The 25,972-nt window shown below is 43.6% G+C and overlaps 1 protein-coding gene across 5 annotated transcripts in view; it reads left to right on the plus strand.

The window, feature by feature from the left end:
* ELMO1 (engulfment and cell motility 1) overlaps positions 1-19,009 on the plus strand; it is a 311,295-nt gene extending 292,286 nt beyond the window's left edge. For all 5 annotated transcript variants that reach the window (XM_056334326.1, XM_056334329.1, XM_056334325.1 and 2 more), the window contains 4 exons: positions 3,803-3,910; positions 7,503-7,585; positions 13,076-13,153; positions 17,680-19,009. In XM_056334326.1, the coding sequence (XP_056190301.1) occupies positions 3,803-3,910; positions 7,503-7,585; positions 13,076-13,153; positions 17,680-17,880 (470 nt within the window). In that variant the 3' untranslated portion in view covers positions 17,881-19,009. The remainder of the gene's footprint in view (positions 1-3,802; positions 3,911-7,502; positions 7,586-13,075; positions 13,154-17,679) is intronic.
* Positions 19,010-25,972: the final 6,963 nt, after the last annotated feature.

The raw sequence follows: 25,972 nt of genomic DNA on the forward strand, positions 1-25,972 counted from the left end.
CTTCTTTACCTGGGATAGCATAGTGAAGGGCATATGAGTCAGTGGCCATTAATGCACGATGTGAATGGCCAAGCACTCTGTAGCCCATCAGCAAAATGTTCTGTGCTCTACTATTCAGTCAGTTTTTAGTATTACTCTTCCAGCCAAATTGTAGCCAATTTATTTTTTTTTTTTACCCTCATCTGTAATATTTAACAATGTGCTGCAGTATATTTAACCCACTGGCTGCTCTAGCAGTTACCTGAAAATCAGAACAATTTCTTTGTAACCTTTTCAAGTTAAAAAAATGGAATGATTAATTCTGTTTCCCAAAGAAGAATCTCTAGCACTTTAATTTGATTGCATCGGTGGTCAGCGAGCTAAAAGACATAAAGACTCACAGGAAAGAGCAAATGATGTAGTGTCCGAAAATTGCAATGAACTCACAGACCCCCATCATCTCTAAAGACTCTGGTTAGCGACTGCCCTCCCTACAGTTGCTTGCTCTGGGGAGTTTTACAGAGGCAGGTGGAATAACACTGGGTACAGAATAAGAGTTGTAGCTCATAGAAGGGGCTTAGGCTATAGGGCAAATTCGTAAGACTGGCCTAAAACCAAAACAAACTCCACTCCTTCCTGAACAGACGGTTGCCCCACTCCAGCTGTGTGCATACACACGGATCTGCCAGCTGTGGAGTACAGGGTCTGTTGAGAAATGCTGGTCCTGTCTTCAAAGCCTCTTGTGGCACTTCAACTCTGCAGCCTTGGGTTTAAGAGCTCTGGAGGGTGGGTAGTAGTTTTTCTTTGTTTTAGAAACACCACTTTCTAGTCATGGTAGAAAAGAGCTGCTGCTGCTGCTCTCTGTTTTGTTTAGGGTTTGGGGTTTTTTGTTTATCAATTTAGACCTGAAAGAATGTTGGCCACTTCCCATGTGCTGTTCTGTAATTAGGATTTCTGCACCCTTTTTGTCAGTGGAAGCAATTCAATATAATTTTTACTTTGACTGCAGGATTATTTATATACTACTTTTCCAGTGAAGTTGTGTTCAGTACCTGCACTACAGTAAAATAGCATGCATCTTCTTTAAAACTGTTCCCCTCCAAGAGACTGAGATCTCATAGAAGTGGGTTATTGTCTGATAAACTATTCATAACAATATGTACAGCTGAAAAAACCCACCCCAGATGGCAAGGCTGATGTGCTTGTAGAACCAGGGCTTACTTCCCATCACTAATGTGCTGATCGCCCTCCGCAGCCTGGCTGGTGCAGTCATTTAGCGGCTGCGGCTGAAGGAACCTCATTAGTTCCATTTGTAGGTTTCATTTAAGGGTTTCTCCCCTTGACGGCAAGGCTGTGGCACAATGGCAGTTATTAGTGAGCCCACAGGAGAATCACGCCAGACATGCTTCAAGCTACAGTCTGTGGCTATTAGTTTTTAATTAACCGTGGGTTATGGGGAATTACTGTAAAAGGCTCCACAAGCCTTCAGAGCTAGGGTTTCTTCCCATAAAATCACCCCTTCCTAAAAATGAAGACATTTTCACTGAGGGGATTTTCCTCTCTATTATTGGAGCAGGGCGTTGAAACAGGGCCAAGGTTCCCAGAACACTGTCATCTGTAGGACATTAAAGAGCCAAACTTTTTCAAACCCTTGCTAATGACGCCAGTGCCATTTGTGCTAAACTGAAAGGAATTCATAGGATTTTTGTGTTTTTCAGTTACACCATCTTCCTGGCCAGGTCACTGAGAAGGTAGTGAGGCCATGTTGACTTTTATCAGGAAAAAAATATTGTATTAATCTTAGAATTGGAAAGGTGTATTCCTTTGTACAGCCTGATAAACAATGAGGTTGTAGCTAAAGCTGGGCATGAAAGCCTCCTGCTACAGTTCCTAGAGGCTTTTCTTTAGGTAGGCTAGGGGCATGATGGTCTACCGTCAGGTTCAGTGGGGTATATTTTTTAAGCATTGGGTTTTGATACGGTTCTGATAGAGTTTCTGTAAAAGGTACGGATCTAGAAAACTTTCACACATATCCTTCTGAGCCACACGAACTGTGCAGTGAGTTGATTTTGTGTGTGAGCTCTGCAGGTGAGAGTCTACTGAATGCCAGCTCCTGCTTGCTCTAGTTTCAAATCCCTATGAAAGCTTTGCAAGTGGGGTTTTACTCTTTACCCCATATCGTGCAACGCTGTATGTACTGCTTACAGTCCAAGGATGCTTGTATTTCAGCAGCTCTTCTCATATGCGTCACAAAACCATAATCTCAGGTGCTTTACCGTAAATCATTCTGTACTGTGCGTGCTTGGGGAGTAGATAACCAGAACCTCTCCCGTTGTCGTTTTGAGCCTTTGCCAGCCATTTGTGAGGTCTGCTGAAACCATGCTCTAGAAGGGTCTGCACAATCAGAAAGTGGTTTGAAGTGTGTAGGGTTTTTTCCCCAAATACTTTTACCCGCCATGACAAAGAAATTTAAAATGGCATGCAGAAGCCCACTTTCGCCATTCAAAGTTGAGTTGCCTTTCTCTGTGTTTTATTGCATTGTACTTTAAATGGCTGGCCAAGGGACCGGAGAGTGTCTTTTAGAAAGAAGTTGGGTCTGTGAAGCCAGAGCCAAGAAGTCCTTCCTTTGCTAACACCCCAAATGAGCTCACGTATGCTGGCTCTGGTGGTTCTACAGCTCCTTCAACATTTTATCCAAACCGTGGCTCCGTTCACTCCCGGCAACTGCAGCACCATGGGGCTGTGTCAATGCAAACGTTTCCCCTAGGTTGTCCCCTCTAGTGCTGCTTGTCACAGCCAGCATCAGCCCTGCCAGCAACAGGAGCAGCACAGAGCCCGAGAAGCCCTCTGCCCCCACCCCAGATTGCATTTTAACATCTAGCCCTGCTCTGAGCTTATGGAGATTTATAGCTTGAATGTAACAAGATTGTATTTTTGACAGCTTAACATTATGTAATCTATTTATTAAATAGAATGTTCTTTGACAAGGCCGGGTAACTTCGCTCTTGCCATTTCAGAAAGGGAATTGGCAAGCACCGCCCTTGCACGCTAGGCACCATGGTGGCCCGGCTCTGCAAAGGTGATGTTCTTCACAGGAGCAGATTTTATCAAATATTAAGGGGCATTATATGCTGCAGAGGTGCAGTTGGCAGGAGATGTAAGTATACATCTCCTAGGAAGGACTAAAACGCAAAGTGGAGTGTGGTTGCATGGGGTGTGACCATTCAAAGCACTGAGTTATCTGCAGGACAAGGGAGTCAATGTCTGGTTTTAAAATCTTTGCTTGTTTGTTATGTCCAGTCCCTCCATAAATATGGAGGTGTTCTCCCATGTCTATAAAAAGGCATGACTCATGATTTTTTTAAAGTATGGGATATTTCAAATATATCAGGTTTTGGGTGTCCCACACAAGACAGCTGGCAGGGCTTAATTTTCACACAGTGCGTGCTAAAAATGAACCTTTTATGGGTACATCAAAGTTATCCACTCAAAGCAGTGGTTACTTTGCCAGTCTTCTGCCCGTGAGGGTATAAAATACTGTGTAAAACTAAGTCAATTGTTTCTTGCTAGTATTTATTTTTGGAGCCAGTGATGAAGTCAATAAAAAAAAATAGTAGATTAATGCCAGTTTCATTTAATCAAGTAAAATTACTGAGCAAAGTCTCTGCCCTACTTTGCATGCACCCCACACATTCCTCCTCCTGAGAGAAAAAAAGAGAGTCCTTCCCTATAGTGCCTTGTTCGAGTAAGCTTTCTCCTGTGCTATTGATAGTGCTGATGAAGACATGTTAGTGACCTTGTTTAATGCATTTATTTTTAACAGACAAATTCTGGTATTGTCGACTTTCACCTAATCACAAGGTCTTGCACTACGGAGACTTGGAAGAAAGTCCCCAGGGAGAAGTCCCCCATGATTCCTTGCAAGATAAATGTAAGTCATGCACAAAGATTGCGCTACTTTTTCTTCTTCTATGCTAGCTCCTTTTTAGAACTTGTAGTAGATTTGTCTTAACATGGGACATTAACAACTCTGTTTATGGAGATAGGGAGCAGAAGACATTTTTCCTCCTGCATTCAAACACTGCTCTCCTGGTTTTGGCAAGTGTGTGAGGACTGAGCTCAGCTTTCCAATGAGTTGATAATTTCATTCAGCTTGGAAATGTCATGCCTTTCATGGAGAGGAACACAGTTTATTTTTGTTGCTCATCTAATTGCAGATGTCAAATAAAAATACTTAGGCACATTCAGAAGAACCTCCTGTCCGTGGAGACAGATGTTTCTTCTGTGGCAGTCTAGTGACTGGAGGAGAAGGCTGTAGGGAGTGGACTTAGAGATGACACATTGCTATGAACAGTACTGAGAGGATGTCACCATTACTGTGTACCCAGCTGGGAGAGGACGTGCCTCTGTGACAACTCCTGCTGGGGGATTTATCAGGATTTTTTTTATGGATAAAAGTAATTTTGGAGCCCTTCAGAAAAATAAGACTCTTGTGATAATTTCTCCTTTGTTCTTCAGCATGAGTTGTAGAGGTTTAACTTGCAGTCCTGGGAAAGTTTGGGGTTTTTTTATCATAATGACAATAATGACCAGTGTAGTTCTGTCACCTGAAAGTGACTTCAAGAAATCAAGCACTGAATAAGGAATAATTTCTTTTGTTCTTTTCTGAATCTCCATTAGTAATAAATGCCATTCTTGGCATTATCAGATTAGACATGCTTGTACAAGTATTTCAGTTCATAGCTCCACTTCTTTCATGGAATAGCAGAAAGACTAATTTTTCAGAAGTTGGAAATTTTACCAGCCTGAAAATTGAGAAAAGAGAAAATCGGTGATTTAAACTTTTTTATGTATTAGTAAGACAAAGAATTGTTTCTGTTTTCTGCTCCCTCAACCTGTCCCCAGGCAGCACCTTTTAAAATTTCAAAGTGCTCCCAGACGCAGCCTGTCTGATGCTGAAGCCCTGGCAGTTTGCAGTCACATTCCCTTGTTTTCATTGCCTTACAGATTGCCTCAAGGATGTTTCATGCTCTTACCGCAGTCTTGGCAGAATGTAGGACAGGGGCTCACATTGCTGCATTGGCACTGGGGGAAGCTGTTTTTCTGGACAAAGCTTAGAGAAATAGCCCTTGAATGTTACAGTAGCATCAGAATGACAGAAGAAGAATGAAGGTCACTCTAGAACTGCAGGCACAGTCAGGAGACCAGCAGTTCACAGATTTGTTTGCTTTGGGCACGCTTCCATGCTCAAACCCCCGACCCTGACTGCTTCATCTTGCATTTGCATTTTCCTTAAGCTCTTGAGGTCAGGAAGGTCAGTATCCCATGGGGACAGAAGGCTCCTGCTTTATAAACCGCTGGACCAGACCCACATGTTCCCTGTGCATGCCTGCTGGCAGAACAGATACTGATGCAGTTTGGGAAAGACATGGTTATTTCATCACTATCTCAGGCTTCCAGGCTATGAAAGTTAGGAGATGTTACCACAGTGCCATCCACATTAGAGTTTAATTAATTAATTGAGAATATTGCAAGACACAAGATTATCAAGTGGCACTATTGTTTGAAACATGTCAGGCCAAACTAGCTTGGGAATTTTACAGAACATGTTCCAGAAATGTTCTGGTGCTCTTTGGATAGACTTTCATAGAATTCTGAACTATTAAGGTCTGAACGTGATGACCAGATTTTCAGCACATGGGAGCAGGTCAACAGATGAAGGCAAATAGGTGGTTTAGAAGGGTAAGAAGGACCAAGAAAAGCAGCACGGGGCATTTTGTGTACTCTGTGCCAAGCTTGAATAGCTAGTATCTATCTCCAGAAATAAACGTGGGGCTTTTTAACCTTTTCGCTTCTGTGAATGTCACCCCTCTCTTCAGGCTGGCAGAGTTAACAAGCTGTGTAGACTCCAGCTGGGACAGAAAGCAGCTGCCCCCTTTCTCAGGGCTTTATCTGTTGTCAGCATATCACATCTGTGCTCACACCCCCCAGCACCTTGTAGTCAGCTTCTGATACCATCTGAAGTCTTTGTTTCTGTTTTTCCAAAGCAAGGAATAAGCCAAGTTCCAGATAAATAAAGAGCAGGGTGTCACATCGGTCTGTGATCTCCCACGGTAACTGTATTCCTGATCACAGATCAAATGTATGAAACCTGGAGAAAAGCTGCCTTGGTTGAGAGATCTAATTTGAGAAGAACCTACTGTATGCAAACGAGAAACTGTTTTTCTGGGCACCTTCAGTGCATGGCAGGAACTCTGTCTTTGTAAGAAGACCTTTTACCATCATTGCAGTCAGATATCTCCTTTACTTCCCAGTTTGTCCTACTTGCTCTTGCCTCTCAAAAACAACATCTCTTCTTGACTTGTAGGGTAGTGTCAGAGACACAAAAAGTCAGTAGGGCCACAGCGCGAAGTGCTGAGATTAAAGGCAGGAGAGGCTGAGTAGCAAAGGGCCAAATAACTTCTGTTGCTTTCATTTTTCATGCCAAGAAAGTCCGTTTTAAAGTGTCTGTTATATCCCATAGTATCTATTTGACCATAGCGCTGAGGTAATCTGTAATAAAATACACAGTGTTGCTGTACCCAGTAGAAGAGGAAATGCATTTCTCCTCTCCAGTATTTCTATTAGAGGTTGTAAAGAACTGGGCAGTAACAGATTTTCATATTATTATGCTGTTCTGTATCTATGATGCTTTTCCACAGCCACAGGGATAATGGATCATTTATAGATTGTAGAAACTGTCACTGACCATATCGTCTTGTGGAGCATAGAGATTCTCCATAGTGTAATTACTGTTGAAAAATTGACTTCTACTTGAAACTCAGAGAAATTTATCTTTATGTTTTAGTGACCTCACTCTGTCAGTCTGAGTGGCAGCAGTTTCCAATATATTTTCTTACCTTTTTTTTCCCCAGTGATTTCTGATCATTTCATATTTTAAAGCAATTAGAATGGGTCATTCATTGTAAGCCTCAGTAGTCCTTACTCCTGTTAATAATCAGAAAGCAACTGTAATGCTGATGGGAGTGAAATAAAAACTATTTGAAAAATTCGTACAGGTATTAACAGAAGGACAACAGCATCAAGTGAGGTATGGTCCAACTTGCCCAGCATCCTCTCTTCAGCAGAGTCTTCACCTGGAGGCCTAGCAAAGAGCGGCACAGGGCAGGCTTATTACATCAGTAAGGCAGAAAACAGTATACATTTTCTAGATACATAAGTATGCATAAAAGCTGTCCAGACATAGGTACACACGTCTGTATGAAACATGCTTACCCAAAGTAGTCTCAACAGGCAAGAAAAAGCATACTCAGATTTTTATACAGATGCCTGAAATTTTGTCAAGACTCAGATTCCTATTTTAGTTGTTCTCTTCCAGTTTTCTTTCTTACAACAGGCTGGAAATGGCAAAGGAGGTGGTAATTTTAACACATCACTCTGGCCACTTTTTAGACTCTGTAGCTTTTGCACACCGTGGTTATAACTAATGTTCTGGGTTTTGCATTTGTTTCTTTTGAATGCAGTGCCAGTGGCAGATATAAAAGCTGTTGTGACTGGGAAAGACTGCCCTCACATGAAGGAGAAAGGAGCTCTTAAACAAAACAAGGTATGGTTCTCAAATTGTTATGAACACACATCCTGCAGAATACAAAGCTTGTCAATTCGACCTTCCCTGAAGTAATACAGATATTTTTCATTCCAGCCTGCCACCTTTCTGTGTATGCACACGCACTTTGCTTTCACCTCAGACCAGTTGAGTTGAATTATTGGGACAGGCTGCCCTCCTTTACTCGGACTTCATGGCAGATGTGCATTGTGACATGCCCAGCGCACATTAGGATAGCCTTTAGTAGTGATGTCTTTTACCTCTAAAGCAAAGCAGTTTTGTCTGCTGCTGCAGAGCAGGCTAGCAATGACTGTTGGTACCTATTCTTATATAGTCTCTGATAAATAACTAGTTTGTTCCAGCTGTATTCTCTGACGAGCTCACATTCAGCGAACACTGGTATGTGCTATAAACTGCAGTTAATGTCCAGCTTCAGGTCCAGTCAGGTAGAAAAACAACTGCCAACAAAAGGATGTAAGGTAAATGCTGGGCAATTAATGAGGTGTATAAGGGTGCATTCAGCAGTGCATTTGGGGAAAAAATGTGTAGGAGACAATGGGCAGCTTAAATTAGATTTATGCTACCTTTCAGAGTTTCAGATCAAGAACTGTAAACTGATAGCAGGGCTAAAACTGTACAGTGGCAGAATCTTGCAGAATTTTTGTTAGTCAGAATTGCCACCACGGCAAGAAGAAATCAAGTTACTAGCTACGTTTGGCATCTTTAGCGGTGATGGTCTTCATACCATGTCGTATGAGGTATGTTCATAAGTCCTCTATCAGGTTGTGTTGTCTGACTGTACAAGAAAGAGCGAGACTCTTGTGATGTTCAGTCAGATCTAGAACCACACACCCTGAGGTCTGGGAACCATATCAGAGTTTTCAGTTACATGAAACTGAGAAATTTTGGACCCAACCGGAGATTCTGATGGGCAAAATAGTGAGGTTAAGAGTTCCTGCTTCAACACTTTAGAAATCAGCGTTCAAATAAATACTGGAAAAAACACTTCTGATGGGGACCATAGAAAATGAAAAAGCACTGACAAAGCTACATCACACAGCTGTTGCATCTTCATAGCTGCAACTTTTCTTTCCTCAACTATGTGCAAATACACAGAGCACCTCTTGCAAATGCATATTGCTTGCATTTGTCTCTCGTATACATGAGTTGCTTTAAGTCTGTCAGGATACAGTCATCTCCTTTCCACATTGGCTTTACATGGTTGGAAATGAAAAAGTCAAGCCAAGCAAAGCAAAAAAAAATCCCAGGAGTATTTTTCCTTGTTGATTTTTCTGAATCAGGGCACTAACACACACACGCACACAATAGATTGCATACAACTCCTACCTTGTGTTACAGTTGAACATCAACAGCATTTGGCTGGGGCATTTATATGATGCATATAAAGTATTTTTAGTACATCCTTGTCTTAACACTCATATGTCCGCACAAAAAGGAAAGATAGGAAGACGGAAAGCAGTGGGTGGCAGTGATGGAAATGTGTCATCTTTATGGAGCAGTAATGTCTAGATAGTATTTAATGCTAAATAGCGATGCTGTAGATCAGTTTGTCCTCGGCTGTCAGCATCGTCCCATTTCCTCAGGTAAAATTGCTTCGGACTGGCATAAAACTTGTGGCTGAGAATGTGAAGTTCAGGAGCTGATAGGTAGCATGACTGCATCTGTGGCTGGAGCATTTCCTTTGTGACCCCGGCAATATTAATTTTGAAGTTTTTACTGTTTCTGGTGTGGGGGTTTTGATTATTGGGTTTTTTTCCTTCTTCGATTTCTTGTTTCTTCCCCTGGGAATCACAGAATTTGTGAAATTAGTTGTCAACCCAATCAAACTGTCATGCAGAGTATTGCAATTACTTAACTGACATCATAGGAATAACATATCATTGTTTACAGAGTATCAAATTAACGTGGACAATGAAATTAAAATTAAAAAGGAAAAAGAAAAAAAGTCAGACACAGAATGCAACTGGGCTGAGTGTGGTGTATGAATTCTTTCACTTGAAATTTCACAATTGGTGATATTTTTTTAAGAGGCCTTTTCATCTTGTGTTTCTTTGTATGTATATAATGACCACCTTGATGTTTATTCATTGGCAGAAAAGAAAATTGAATGGCAGAATGCCACTGCCATGAACATAGCTGGAATTGGCAGAAGGTCCATAATAAAGGCTTCAGCGTCTCTTCATTTGCCGGCACATGGCCATTATTCTTCCAGCGGGACCATTTAGAAATAAATAAGAGTTAAACTGAATTGGAATTTGCATGCCTATGAAGCTGGAATGACTTGATAGGACCAGACTTGAATCCATTGTTGTTCATCTCGCTTGTGGTTTTAAATTAGGTTTAATTTTAAATTCTTCATTTCTGACTCTCGAGTAATGTTAATAAATTTCAAAGAAATGAAATATATTAGATTTTGCAGCCTTCAAAACAAAGCAGGAAAGAAGAATTTGGAAAAAAAAAATTGCCATGTATTTCTAAGTGTTCTCCTATCGCCCATTATTTGCTTATGTGTCAGGCTTCAGGCTTGGTACCTTTTGAGTCAGCAGAAATGGTTCTGCTCAGTTCCCTACTGAATGCAGCTTCTCTTCTCCTTTTGACTTCCTGTTGGTTGAACAAATTCTCTGTTGCTGCAGACAGAGATAGTTATCGGGAGAGGGGGGGAATCTTCTGGCTCTGGCAAGCAAACTTAACATGGCTGTGGTCTCAGCCTTCAGCAAAGACACAGGTGTTTTGAGGCTGTTGGTGACAGAGTAGGCAGAGAGTAGTAAGGTCAGTGTAACTGCATGAGATCACTCAGCTGTAGGCACCCAAAATGCCTGTTCATCGCAATTTGCTTGTCTCTGGTCCATGCGAGGGGCCAGTGGAGGCTGGACGAGAGAGAAGCTCTGGGTGTGGGAGACCAAGCTTCCCCACACACCTCCTACACACCTCCTACAAGCTTTCCCTGCAGAGTTGTAACCAAGGAGTGGGAAGTGTCCAGCCAGCAGGGGCAGAATCTTTTTTTTCTCTATTTTCAGTGAAGCACAAAAGAGAGGTATGACATGGTTCCCAGTACTGTTACCATTTTGACAAGCATCTACCAACATATGCAAGGGTGGAAAGCATTAGAAGTGTCAAGGGAGTGAGTTTAGCAGGTTCAGGTGGGGGAGGAGGAAAGCAAAAGAAAGGAAGGAGCAAGTTTGGAGGAATGGGAGAGGGGGAAAAAAAACAGAAAGGAAAGATAAAGTGGTGGAAAAGGCAGGAGTGGAAAATGCCTTTGAGAAAGGTTGAGGACAGACAAGGGAGGAGAAGACCACAGATGGCTGATAGACAGTGACCAGTTTTCCTTTAGGAATTGCCAGTTCCTTAGAATCACCTGGCATTGATGGGCAAGTAACAAAACCGGGTGTGGGTGCCTGACAAGTCAGCCAGCTCGACCATGGAGACCACCATCAGTGTGGAGGGCCTGCCAGTTGGCAACTCCAGCTCCTTGCGCTTCCATTTTCCTTGACAGTTTGCTGTGCGTAAGGTGACAGAGATGTGGCACCTGGAAGCTGCAGTTCCTAAGCCTTTAGTCTCCAGAGCAGCCAGCAAAGAAACTGAACTGGAGCCAGGGCTGCTAAACTCCCATTTTCCCCCATAAAGGGAAGCTTGGTGCCCTAAGTGTAGCCCTTTCTCGTTCTTGGCCTGACCAGGAATGACCAAACCCATGGCTCCCTGCGATATTCCTCTTTCAGGCAGGGTTTTTCTCTTCTCTCTTTGAGGTGAACAAAAAAATGCAGTCCCTTGGAATTTCTCAAAGGACAGTTATACAGGGGACAGGCCTATCGGGTTGTTGTTGACCTTCGTGAAATTCAGGAACATCATAGTAGAGCAATACAAGCAGTTTTTTCAGTGATAGGTTTTATTTTCACCACCTCAGTTGCATGACTTGGCATGTTCTGTCAGTAATTTATAACACTCTGTACGAAGATAATGCTAGGTTTGTGTGGGCAGAGGTAAATTTGTTTCTGTAACGAGGGACATCACTCTTAAGTTGTGGCTGAGAGACATGCCTAAAACACAAAAAGGCTCTTCTGTGAGCCGTGAGCCATTGGTTTGCTGAGTGCACCAGCGCTACTAGTATCTGCAGGTTCCGTGGGGATTTAACGCAGACTTGTCTCCTGTGGCCTGGCAATACAGCAAGTTGGACCCGGTAACTAAATTCAAGGAGATTAAGGGCATTTCCCATGAGAAGCCTGATCTCTGATCATCCAAGATAATCCCTAAGGATTGCATGTTTTATGATTCAGACTCTGTTCTTAATCACACAGGTTCAAAAATTAAATAACCCTTACTGAAATCCAAAGACCTATGTCTGTTTCAGACCAGGTAGTCAGGGGTAGACAGCTAGAGCGATGTCTGTGCTGCAGTCCCAGCAGTCAATTCTTCTATTTTAAAACTTAGTGTAGGAAATTTAAGAAGCCGTGCTCCTCTCACTGCTGGCAGTGTAAGGACTGTTGTCAGCCGAGAGTTAGCAGCAAAGGCAATCGGTGTTATGGGGCTCAGGAAGCCAAGAGGCAAAAAGATCAGGACATATGATACAGATCACAGTTAGGAGTCAGCACTCTCCTTTGTAGCCAGGTCTTTTTTTCTGCAGTTATAATATATTTTCCTTTTTTTCCGTATCAGCTAGCTTACAGGTTGTGAAATCCTTGTAAGGGTACTTGTAGCGATGCGTGCAGTAACCATAACACAACATCTTTGCATGCTCACTGCTGGCCAGTGGAAGTTCATTATTTTGTCCAGGCCTCTAGAACCCAGGTCCAGGTGACCTTTAGGGAAGGTCAGTGCTTGATGAATTCACTTGGGCACCTTTGAAATTCCAGCTTCAATGCTGAGGAGAAAAAAGATGAGGGTTCTTAGGGTTCTTTCCTTCCCCAAGATTCATTTAGGTCTTTAACTAACCCAGATAGTTCAGTTTGACTGAGGCTGCTGATTCTGGTTCAGGTAGAAACAAAATGACAGAAATCTCTTGAGAATGAATAATTCAATAGACTTCTAGCAGTGAGAGAGCATGAGTATATGCCAGGAGATTAACTGTCCTGGCAAGATTTTTGACACAGGGAAACAAACCTTGCAGAACTTTGCAAGTTTAATCTCTACAAATTGGAAGAATAGTGGGTCTTCATGAAAAGTTTGTTGCAAGTGCACTGTTACGTATTATATTGATTTCAGTCCTCACCGTTGCCTAGCTCAAATTTCAAACTCAAATGCTAAAGTAATCCAGGGGGGTGAGTTTGTGTTGACTGAAGCATCTGTGGTGGGGTTCTTGCGGTGCCAGTCTGTTGCAGTGATCTGGTTCTGCTGCAGCTTTGGCTAGGCAGGAGAGTACCATAACCTGTTCTTCCACTTGTTTTGGGGAATAAACAGTAGGAAAGAAAGACGGACCTGAATGTATGAATGCCTCTCTCATGCAGCATTAATATGTGTTTCTTTCTATTGATCCAGGAGGTGCTGGAGCTTGCTTTCTCTATACTGTATGACTCAAGTGGCCAGTTGAATTTCATTGCTCCAGACAAGCATGAGGTAAGTCAGGTTTGGAGTACAGAAACTTCTTTGAAGCCCTCTGAGTTGCTCTATGGCAGCAGAGAGCTTTGTAAGAACGTAAGAATGGTCATCTTGGCACAGAGTACAGGTCCATCTAAGTCTGTGTCATGTCTCACAGCAAGCTAGAAGCAGAGGGATTAGTATGGGAGCAAGACCTTTTGCAATTTTCTTGCATATCCTGAGCCACAAAAGGAACGTGTTTTTTATTCGTATGTCATCGAGCAGATGGGCTCCAAATTAAAGATCAGTATTTCTAAGCCCTACTAAAATATGAGCCATAAGTAAGAGAAAGAGAACTTGGGCAGACCTTGGAGTTCCACAGATGTTACCATTTCCTGGTGTAATAAAGATTTCTGTTGGTCTGCTCTACTCTAGGCTCTGGAGGATTTTGCTGTGTGTCCATTTTAGTGAACTTTAGTTCAACGCTGATGATTTGTACAGCCAAGCTCTTAAAGAATCACTGCTGTCCTCAGCTCGCTGCCACCATCACTGGGTCTCAGTTTCAGCCACAGACTTGTGTTCTGCAGAATGGCATGTCCCCTTATTCTTAGTTTCACATTGCTGAAGACCATTCATGACAGGCGATCGTAGAAGGTCCTCCCTGTTGCGTCTCCACAGGGGAGTGTTTTGCAACAGGTCTCACTTACATAAAGACGATGTAAATACCAATAGCAAGGCAGAATGACAGCCCCTTTCCTGCTCCCTTCTCTTACTTGAAAACACAAGGAAATGGACGTCATTGGCTTTTGGAAGGTGGTGGAACTAATTTACCTAATTACGTGGAAGCATTGGATGTGTTTCTCTCAAAGAACTTCCAAGTTAAGATCCAGCAGAATTCACTATATTTAGGGGGTTAAAAAAAAAAACGTTTTTCCTTCTCATTTCTAAAGTAACAAAAGTTAGTGTTCCGTTTGCACACTTGTTTTGTGGTATCGTATTTGATCTCCATTCAGGACACTGCGTTAATATGATGGAACACAGAAGAGTGCATGAAATTTCTTCACAAGTGAAGTGTATTTAGTTACGCAGCTTCAACATTTGCAATTCTGGAGTAAAATTTTCAAATAGATGTTAATTTTAAGGAGAGGAAATAAGGTTATGCTCATTAGGGTTTTCCTGTGGATTAATATTTGAGTGTCACTTTCAGGTATGTTTACTCCAGAGAAATATTTGCTGGTCAGTTTTCATCTAAGAGAAAGCTGCAATAGGATCCCAGGCATAACGTGCCGTTAGAGCTGGAGCTCTAAGCAAAGCATGATTGTCTTCATCCTCTGAACTGAACATATGTTAGATGCTTTCTCATAAAAATTCTCCAGAAACTGAATTCTAGACTCTTTCAACTCATAAGAGCAGATGGTCATGAAAATCAACGAATTTTTCAGCCACTTGTATCTCAAATGTATCCTATAGCAGCTACAAGCGTATTTTAATGCCCTAAATGTTCAAAAGCTGCTACTGCACCCCACAGACGGGCAGTAGGGTTGTGAGATGCTTTAACCCAATTGCTCGTGATTGTTAACACACCTATTATCTTTATTCCTCTTTTTGATCTTGTGCAGCTTCTTTGAAACAAAATTAGTATGTTAAAAAAAACGACCGGAGGCAAGAGTCTCTGCTGCTACTTGACAGTTCCCAAATGAACGTTTTTAAAAGGGCATCTCACTCCCCCTGTACTTTTTCATGGCCTGCAGAAGAGTGAGTTCTGATTAAGGGAAAAAGTACAAGTGTGCAGAGGAAGCGCCAGAAGGAAAGGCAGTAGCTTGTTACGAAACCCGTGACTCTTCATCAAAGTAACTGGGCTGCCTGTTGGTAGAAGCGCTAGTTTAGCGGCATTGTCAGCTTGGGAGATTCGGTGGGTGACATCTCAAGATTTGGAAAGCTTTTTGTGAAGCGCCAGGAGTGATGTTAGTACATGACAATTTCAGGTCAGACTTACAGGGTGGGTTGTTTTTTTTTAAGTACTTCTACCGTCCTCGTGATTGTAGAATGAGGTTGGAATGCGAGAATTGAGTGTGTCCTAAAACCAAAAATTGAACTAAGATCATAGGATAACTCAGGTTTTAAGGGACCTTGGAGGTGTCCCCAGTCTGACCTCCTGCTCAAAGCAGGTCAGCGATGAGCTCAGACCAGGTTGCTCGGGGCTGCATCCCCATGGATGAAGCCTCCACAGCCTTTCTGGTTGTCTGGTTCTACTGATTTGACTCCCAAGGTATTTCTTTAATAAAATCTCATTACTGAACCGATATCATTGAGATTTGGACCTCATTCTTGTGTACTTAAGTTTGGCAATACCCTTAGCCATCTGTTGAAGCTTACTGCTAGCCAGAGGATTCAGCACTGTGAGATCACTCCATCGTATTTGTTTTGCATTTAAATACTAATAGCTGGTTTCAACTACATAGCAAAAAGGTGGATTAATCTTATCCTTGATTTTTGACAAAGAAACAGATGAGGGAGGCTATAATTAGGTTTCATTGGAGTTTTATGAAAATGAATCGGTGGTAAATTAATTTTTCAGTGGCTCTTAGTCTGTTTTGCATATTAAAAAGAAAAAAAACTTCTGAATGAATGCCTCTGTTTTTCCACCATCTCATTAGGATTTCTCTCTGCTCGAAATGTACAGGAGTTTAATTAGATGCACTTGCCAATATAGAGATTAGAGAGGAAGCCCCTTTTCCAGGCCATTGCACTCATCTGAATTGTGGCCAGGATTTGGCTTCTGTGGGCCCTGAATGAGTTATATCTGGAAGAGAACAGAACTGCAGTTCTGCTTTCTGGCTCGCTGGGATTCCTCCCCAGAGAAAGCGCTGGCCGTACTCACTGAGCAGGTGATGGATGATTTACGTCAGGGGCTGCATCTGTTGAATGGATGCTCTGCGCTTCTGTAACCTGAGCAAAGCCTTTTTGCCTTTCTCTTGCTTTCCTCATAGTGATTTCTGGGAATACTCTCCCAAAGAAAGATTTCAAGCCGATCGTAAAAAAAATTCTAATCTGTTCAAAAATAATTACATTTCTAGGAAAGTTTCTTTCTTCTCCTGATGTTCTGTGTACACTTCACAAAAGATTACATGCTTCAAGAGTCTTCAGTGGCACGCTTTGGCGGCATGGAATAGGCAGGCTAAGTTGTTTAGTTAGTACTCGTTAGCAAGGCAGCCTAAACCCTAAAGTTTCTTCTGTATAGCTGACCTCGTATTAAAGGTGCTGCTTGGCTTACCGACACCCTGGGTGAAGTCCTAGCTCTGCCACTTTTTTGTTACCGACTTAAATGGGTCGGATTTCACTTTGGATGTTGAAGTGTGTTAACAGTCCTATTTTAAAAATACACCCTTTTTCTGGATGAAGACACGTACCCCAAGATGGGGGTTTCTCTCTCTTCTTTAAAATAATCCTCATTTCTGCTGTGGGATGAAGTCAGCCATGGCTATCTTTAAACTTGGCGGTGTCATGTAGCAAATGGTCAGCTAAATTTAACATCCATTTTCTGGCATGAAATCTAGCAGAAGTATTTGTAAGATAAAAATGCACTTACGGCTGATTTAATTTTCTCCTGCAAACTAGGACACAAGTTCATGATTGAAATCTTTATTTTTGGATGATAGCATTTGAGTACTTCTGTTCATAGTTGAATAAATGGCTTGTAGTAATAAATGAAAGGGACTTATTTGATAGAAGTTGACTCTAGCTCACCAGTCTCCGTTGGGTTTGTTGCTGATTTAAAAGGTTATTCAGCCCGTGTTAATCACAAGCTGTCAGCTGTTGGGAAAGATGGGATCTCCTATTAGGAAAAAGCTAACAGTAAGGAAGAGGTTTTAGAGGCCAGTTCAGCATTTGCAGCCTTTAGAATTACACCAGGGTAGCTTGGAATTTAATTTTTGTGAAGGACACAGCATTGGCTGATTCTGCAGTTTTCACAATATGTTATTTTGTGTAAAATAGTGGTAAAGTAGGCATAGATACGTGGGAGCCTATCTTTGTGTAGGTCAATTGATACCACTTAATCTATAGGAAAGCAAACCATGATAAAACTAGATGGTCGGTACAGAATTTCTTACACAAAGAATCGAGAAGGATATGGGGTGGGATTCAGTTCACCTAACGTAGCTGTCTTGGAATTAAAAGCTTGGTGTAAGATAATCAGGCTTTTTCTGTAAGTACTGGGGAAAGAGAAGGAGAGGTGGCAAGGAGGTCTCTTCAGAGGTTCCTTGTCTTAAGTTAGGTATTGTTCTTTCTCCCATAACTATTGAGGAGTATTCAGCAGAAAGTTTGAAGGAGATAGCAACTAAATACTGTCATTTCTTCCCATTTTTAGGGCATTGTTTTTCCATTTTGTGAGCAGCTCAGTGGAACATGCCTTCTTCATGATATGAGCTAATAAAATGAATCAACCTCATTTTAGGTCTCTTTGTAAGTTGCTGTGGGAGCAATAACTGTAGAGGACCAAGCCAGACAAGCAATTTGTGTATGTAATGTCTATTAATAATAGTTTTTATCTTTTCCCTGTGCAGTATTGTGTATGGACCGATGGGCTGAACGCCCTCCTTGGGAAGGATATGTTGAGTGATCTGACACGGAATGACTTAGACACGCTGCTCAGCATGGAGATAAAGCTACGCCTCCTTGACTTGGAAAACATACAGATCCCAGATGCTCCCCCACCAATCCCAAAGGAGCCCAGCAACTATGACTTTGTTTATGACTGTAACTGAGGTTGCCACTGAAACTTGATTCAAAACTGGAAATATTATAACTGGAGAGAGATTTAAAAAAAAAAAAAAAAGAAGAGTGTGAGGAAAAAAAGAAACCCACTCGTGCACCTTGGATTTTGGCTTTGGGGAGGGGTGTAGAAACACTTGCATTCCTCTCTGTTCCCTGCATCCCTTCCTTCCCCATTCCCATCTTCCCCATTGCTCATCCAAATCCACATTGCTTTAATTAACTTGTAATTGCAGGCCATCGGCCTTGCTTAAGGCAAAGACTTGCCACTAAGAAGCACCCTCCCAAGGACTTTTTTTACATTTTTAATACTGGAAGAAACATTCTTAACTAAAGGACATTGTTATCAAACTGCGTGCCTGTGAAACCCACTTGGCATGGCAGAGGCTTTAACTGGAAGGAGGAGGGAGGTAGGGAGCAGAAGCAGCTACTGTAAGCAGAAGATTTTCCTAGACACTCCCAAGAGTCTGCTCACAACTGAATCCAATGCAATGATGAAAATCGTTAACTGCTTCCCAGTGCTTGCACCATTCGTCACTGTCATTATTCTTTCCACTGTCACCTCGACTCTTGCCACCAGCCTTCACCCAACTGATCGGCTCCCAGAATGGAAAGTCTGCAGGTTTTTGCTGTACCATACGCTGCAATGCTGCAACAGCTTTTAACTTCTTTTCCTCCCAGCTTTTAAATAGCCCCACACTGGCAGATCACTTGCACAAACTGTGTATGAAGCCACTAGTGTGTCCCATCCCTATAGTGTTCCCTAAACCTCAGTTGCCTCTAAAATTGGCTTGTTGCTATTTGAAGTGATTTTTATTTTCTTGGTCCAAAGTTCAACAGTAATTTCCACAGATTAATTACAACTGCCAAGCATCCAGGTTTACGTTGTCATTGCTACAGTGTTAGAAATTTGCAAGGGATTTTTTTTTTGTACGGGTTCTGATTTTTTTTATTTTATTTTGCCAAACAAATATATTTAATGAAAACTAATTTCATTGTGAGTACTTTTGGGGGACAATATTTTTACTTAATTTCCATTTGGAACATTTGCCCTGAAGGGAAAAAATATTTCCCTTCAACTTCACTGTTGAATAAAAATCTGAGTTGTGATGATTCTTGGAACTTTGTTTTTCTTCTGAAGTTGTCTTCTGTTCTTTATGGTTCCTAGCAATTCTGAAGTGTTTGGTAGGAAGAGGAGAGGGAAAGGTGGAACTTTTCTTGTTTGCTTGTTTGCTTGTTTGTTTGTTTGTGGTGACCAGGGTAAGATATATCCAGCGGTCTCCATTACCGTGGGTATGTGAGCTATCCTGTGAGAAGGACCCTTTGTGAAATCTGGGATCACAGCATGCTGATGTGCTCATGGTCAGTTTAAGGCCGCTGCCTTTACGGTGTTTGTTGGAGTAAATGTCTTCCTGTGTTTGTTTCCTCCATTGAGAATGTTTTTGGCTGCAGCAGGTGGGTACTGGGGAAATTTGGGCTTTGCAAGATCGATTCCCTCCCTCCTCATATTCTTCTAGGTATTTCACCAAGTTCAATATCTCTTCCTCCAAAAGTGCTGGGTCTAGATCTACAGGAACCCACCAGCCCTTTCCCTCCCTCCCACTGTGCACATGCTGAAGACAGATGTTGGTTTGTCCCAGTTCCTCTCCTACTCAGATCGGCTGACAAAGACTGTGAAGGGGTTTTATCGGACCTTGTGCTAGTGAGAAGCCTGGAGGGTGGTTCAGTTTAGACAGATGCAGAAGATCTCAGCTGAGGTGACCTTTGCTCCAGCCAGCCGGCAATGGGGCAAACATCCTGACGGACCTCACACCAGGTGAGAAGAGAAATCATGTCCTGCAGGTGCAGCCAGAAGAAGGATGAGGAGAATGTATGGATTCAAGCATGAGGGTCCTGAGGGCAGTGCCTTCCTGAAGCTGTGTTTGCAGTATTTTAGGAATGCCTTGCTCTGACAGATAAGCACGAGTTGGTGTAGGTGGTAATGGATGGTAAAATAAGGGGGGAAAAAAAGCCTCTTGAGTTAAACGCTGGAGTAGGAAGTTACAGTGGCCTGTGGCCTGAGGGAAGATTCAGTCTGAGTGAGAACAGGGATGTGCAACGTGGGATGTGGGAGTCTGAGACGTTTTATTCTCCAGAGCCTTGGAGGCACTGCCTGCCACAGAGAATTTTTGAGGGGTCCGAGGGGTGGGGGGTAGAAGTAGGAACAAGTTTCTTTTAATGCTGCTTCATGTCGGCGTGAAGATGAGACTCTGAGCAGATCAATCTAAGTTGTTTGATTAATCTCCCTGACCCAGCTGGATGGCTTGGCTGTGCATAACCTTTGCTTTTTATTTACAGACTGCAGAGCTGGTGCTTCAGGTGGGTGTTGCTCGTTGCCAAAAGAAACACCTTTTAGTCCTAAGTAATAAGAGCCAAACGCTGCCAGCTCAGCGGCAATCCAATGCAGGTAGGCATCTCTGGCGATCAGAAAGCAGCAAACAAACCCCCTCCTCCGCGGGACAACTTGCGCAGGAGGGAAAGGTTAGCCTCACCTCCCCCACTGAGGTGAGTGCCCCAAGTTGCACACCGAGAGCCCGGGGAGGAGGTGGGAGAAGTGCTGGCAGCCCAGCCCGGTTTTCACCAAGACCTCATGCCCACCCACAGTACGACGAGGCACATCGACACCACTGGGGCAGCGAGGGGTTTTGGAGCGTGAATCGCTGGCAGCTGCCTCTCTCCTTACATCCCTCAGGCCTCGCGCCAGCAGGTGACACAGCCCAGCAGCTGGTCCCCTGCCCTGGGGCTCCTCAGGGTGGCGGCAGCCTGGGCAGGGGGCTGGGGCTGGAGGGATGCCGTGGCGCTGCTGCCTGGCTCTAGCTCGGGGCTGCCTGCAGCCCTGCCTTACAGGAGCCCCAGCTCCTCGCATGGCCCAGCTCTTTGGATGGGTTGTGCATCGTGTGGGATGGTCACGTGAGCAGGCATGCTAAATTTGTCTCCCCCCACGTGTCCCACCCTGCCATAAGAAAGAAGAGGCTCGAGAGATGCGTTGGCACAATAGCCCGTGCAGCTATTTTAAAAGCGCTCCCACAGCAACGCGAAGGGACGTGGTGCAAACGAGAATCCTGCCTTCAGTTTCTAGAACTGTCATACAGGCTCACTTCACCATTATGAAACTAGAAAAAAAATGTTTAATGATGAACAAGTATCCCGCTGCTTCCCATTCATTTAAAAAAAAGAGAATGAAAATGGCAAATTCATTTGCTCATGCTGTTGTGTGTTCCGGAAAAGCTTTTAAGGCTTCACAATCAAGGAGTTGCAGCAGGAAAAAAATTGCTATTGAAGTTTCTTGTATAATTTCAAAACATTAAGTGGGTAATTGCTTGTAAAAGCCATAAAGGGGAGAGAGAACCAAAAAAAAAAAAAGTCTAATTTTAGCTCCTGTTTTTGAAATGACTTTGCTTTTGAAAGTGAATATATTCTTTTGACAGAAAACTTGAATCAAGGAAGGTATGTGTCTTCTTAAGTCAGCTGCTTGTCCTGCTTGTAAGGACAAGGAGAAAAGCAGCAATGCTAAGTAATCCTGCACAAAAGCAAGCTGTATGTTGGAGAAAAAGTTTGTGCTTTCTGGGCTTTCGTTACTGCTTTTCAGAAGCAATTCCTTTTTCAGTATGGAGAACTCTTCTGCTAAACCTTACAACCTGCAGGGAGGAAGAACGTTCCCTTGCAAAGAGGCAAGTAGGTGATCACTCTCTCTTGGGTTGCAAAATGACTGTGCAAGATCCTGATCACTTCATTTGCAAAATCCTCTCGTGTCTTCATGCCCTACCCAGGATTGCATTTTGCTTGCCCAGGGTGCTTGTTTGCTGATGTTTCTTTCCCATCAGTTGTCCCTGGTAATGCAGACATGTCACATGTGGATGGAAATGTGAAGGCTTGTTTGGTAATCTGGTGGGATCCACTGCCCAGAACAAATCACTGTCTTCTCTGGCAGATGGCTGGGCTGCGAGGGAGCCCTGCGTGCCCGCAGCAGCCCTGTAGCCCACCAGCTGCAATCACACAGGCTCCAGACACTGAACAGCTCTGAGAAGAGGGAGGGATGAAAGGGCGGAGAAATTAACCCCCTCTCCTTGCAGGGGAGGACAGAGAGAGAGGGGTATGGGCATAAAACGCCCCTGATCGCCAGGCTGCTGTGTGGTTGTCATTGCATTGGACTGCAGTGGTCAGAGGTGGCTGTACAGTGGCGCAAGTTGTTAATTCTGAGCGATAACCAGCAATGGAAGATGTTGGGAGTAGGAGGACACTCTCGTACTGCCATATCCCGCCCCCCCACCCCCCCTTTCTCTTTTTTGTTGCTGTTGCTGCACTGACAAGTAAATGCCATTAGCTTCACTGTCATGTGAAAGTCATTCATCTAAGGAGCGTAATAAGGTGAATGTGAGATTTTACTCCTTTCTTGTTTCTTTCTTCCCGAGAGGTTAAAAAAAAAAAAAAATAAATCTAGCTCTTAAATCCAGTCCTCACTGACCTGGGGCTATCTTAGCTGTCAGAAGCAAGCCTGGAATACTAAGCATCTGACATAAGAAAAACGCCCTTCGCCTTACAGCAGCATCAAGGAGCTGGAAGTGAAAAGGATTTCCCTTCAGACACCGTTCCAGAACCTCTGCGTGCTGCTGTTGTAAAATCTCTGCAAACTCTGAAAGACATTCATCGGACAGAGTTTTTGTCACTTACCCCTGGCTGAGCTGTCATTGCTTTTCCCAGAGCTTGCTAAATCAGGATGAGACTCACGCAGTGCTCGCTCCCTCCCTAAACTGTAATTATATTTGAATATTAAACATCGACATGTCTTACACAAGTTCTCTGATTAACAAAGCACTTGCCCAGGCAGCAAAAGAGGCTTGATTTCAGTTCGATAAGCAGGCACCTAAATTTAGGTGGGTGCTTGTGGACATAGCTGGATCAGAAAGGTGAGCAGAAAGGCAATTTTACCTGGCACTGAGTTTTTGCTGCGTTCTGGGAGGTGATGCAAGTAATGACTTTTCTGTCTGATATATAATTGGATTGGGTATTGCTGGTTACTTCAGGAGGCAGAATACAATGCCGGCCTGATTATTCAGCATCGCTCCAGCTGCTTCACGCATCTTTGGGACTTTACACAGAGGTAAAAGGATTGAACTGGGAACCTTTTCTGTGTGAATCCAGGTTGAAACTTGAGAGGAGTATGGCTGTCAAAAGCACCAGTTTGTCAGGGCAGGACCAGGTATAAAATGTATGTTGGAAGAGCCATGAATTTTTATAGCAAGGTGATTTCAAAGTGCTGATTCAGGGAGTGCCATCCTGCAGCAGCCTCATGGGGGCAAGGTTAAAAAGAACTGGAGACGGTTTCAAACTCACTTAGTAACGTATTTGTATTTTATTTTCACTTCCAGCTGCGAGGCCTTGAAGGTCTCTGAAAAGCAGAGCTGGTCTGGTGATGCTTAGCTTGCAGAGACACACATAGGGCAAAAGAAACGTTTCATTAGCCATCCTTGTCCAAGTGGAGAGGGTGCTATTGAAAGCAGAATTTTCTGAATCTATGTGCTTTTTTCAATAGAGAGTTTCTCAGCTTTACTGTAGCCACCTCGCTGGAGGTGCTATGTGGAGAATAGTAGATGATGTGAGTTTATACTGTCTTGGAAGAGCCAAACAAGCCTCCTCATGTTGGGGCACTCACCCAAACCCTTTGTCATCCTATTTGCCTCTTACTCATAGACCATTTCCTATGGGACAGTCACAAAGCTGAGGAACCCAGTGCCGCCTGTTCCAAGTGGGATGCTGGCCCTGTATTTCAGCCTAGGGAGGGTATGGCCACAGGACAGCAGTACCTGTAGAAGGTGGGAAAGAAAAGAGACACCTAATGTAATTTTGCCAAAGGATGCAACCAAGGGCAGGCTTGCTTTCCTGTGACACTTAAGGATGTGTCTTGAATGACTTTATTTCAATTGTCATTAGAGGATTTTGCAGCCTGATTGAGCACCACGGTTAAACTCTCCCTTGATGAAACCTCATGAGTCTAATTTTAATCTTGTTGGCAACACGGTGTTCAGCCTAAACTGATTATGTTTTGGGATTCCTCTGGGTTGTCGTGAGGGGGAGGGAGGTTGTCTTCTGTTTAGTAAGAGGCAGCGTTTTTTTTCATGAGGTGTGCCTGTGTCCTCTCAGTTTCTCTTGAAATGCCTCAGATTTAATATCCCCTTCCCACTCGCCACCCCAAGGGGCAAAGACACCCTGGAGATCTTTGCCATCCCACCAGCAGGCTGCACACACGTGGGAGGCTGAGCCCGAGGGACTTCATTCCCTGCCAATTAGCAGGGAGTTTGTGGTCTCAGGGTAGTTTCTGAAGAAGTCATGAAAAGTAACGTAAAAACCTGCCAGGCTTCAAAAAAACCCAAGTTTTCCATAAAAGCTTAAAATGGGGACACCGAGGATGCGGGCGCAGCGTGTTGTGCACAGCTACTGACTGCTTACATATTTCCCAGAGGAAAATGGCTCATCCACAGGGTTTTCCCAGAGCACAGCTCCCCCTTTTCCCCCCCAAGCAGCAGAAGCCTGGTGCATTTGAAAAGCTTGGAGATGCAAGCAGGAAAACATGTGAAAGGTTTTTCTGCCAGGAGTATGACATTTAAAGAGCGCCAGTAGGATTATTTTGTCTGTTTTTCACCCGCGCCGGTCGCTCTGCACATATTGCCTGACTCACGATACCCTCTGTCAGCCTCTGACGTTTTTCAAAGGCCTGGGTTCCCCCTTTCTGTCCCTGGCCTAAGGTAGGTGCAGTGATACCTTGCACCTATCCACTATTTCGTCTATTCCAAATAGTCAAAGTGCAACGTGGCCAAGCCGGCTTTCACATAAACACCCATCTCATGCGCTTGGTTCTCTCGTTTCCAGTACAGTTCAAGGCCCATTGAAAACAAGGATAAGGCATTAAAATGGCCTGGCTTGTGGATGGCTTCTCCAGCATCTGCTAAGGTTGTTCTCAGCCCAGGCTTTTCCTTTACTGAGGACCTTTACCAAGTCCTCTACAGCAATCTTCATAAAACCTGTAAGAGCTTAGTGTTTCCAAGCCTTCAACGTCTTATCCAGTCTGACAGCTCACAGGTGGGTGCACACACACAAGTGCATGCATGCACACGCAGGGTACAAGTGCGTCGGATCCGTTTCCCCAGAAAACCGGTCTGAAAGTGGCACGTTTGCAGCTTGGCAGTGTCAAGTGCTCCAGCAGGCAGCGTCGAGGTGAGAGGGGATGGAGGAGCTGGGAGCACCCTGACGGAGGCTGGCAGGTTAGCGGGGCTGCGTGGGGGAAGACGTGGGGAAAGGAAAACGGGGCAATATGAATGAGCAGCCAACCTCACCCTCGGAAATACCTTACACCTGCGGCCATGCTCAGGCGCAAAGATGAATTGAGGGTAATACCGAAGAGCAGACATCAGCACCAGCTTGCTGAGCTGTGTGTGCAGGACAGTGGGAAACCGGGGGGGTGGGGGGGGGTGGGGGGGGGGGTGGTGTGTGTGTGTGTGGAATTATTGAATTATTGTGCAAGACAAAGCAGCCTTTCTAAGGCCTTATTTTAGATTTTTGTTACTATTTTTAACCACAGTTATTACACCTTGTGGAAGTGCCCTGTTGGCATGGGTGTGCTGCATCACTGCGTTTCCATCACCTTGAATGCGCTGGAAGAAGCGGCATGGTGCCCGTGTGGGTGCTGCACCCGGCCGAGGGGCAAGGGGAGGGCGGCGCTGGCATGATGCTGAGCTACCCAGGAAAGTGGTGGTGGCTCCATCAGAAAATGTCACTGAAGGAAAATTAACACATACACAGTGTGAATTTAGCTGAATCGTTGGTTTAGGAAGGGAAACCAAGAAGCTAAAGTGGCTGAAACTTGCTGCTCAGGTGGCTTTTGGACTGCCATGGGTCCCAGTTCCCCTTCTGAAAAGAACTTGTGATTCAGATCCTTTTTTTTTTCCTTAGTTCTAAGAATTGAAGTGCCATAAGAAATTGTAACTGAAACAAAATGTGATTTATTTTTTTTTAGTTTTGTTTTGTTTTGTTTTTGACTTTTTCTTAGAA

This window comes from Falco biarmicus, chromosome 4 (assembly GCF_023638135.1).
Source record: "Falco biarmicus isolate bFalBia1 chromosome 4, bFalBia1.pri, whole genome shotgun sequence".
NCBI lineage: Eukaryota > Metazoa > Chordata > Aves > Falconiformes > Falconidae > Falco > Falco biarmicus.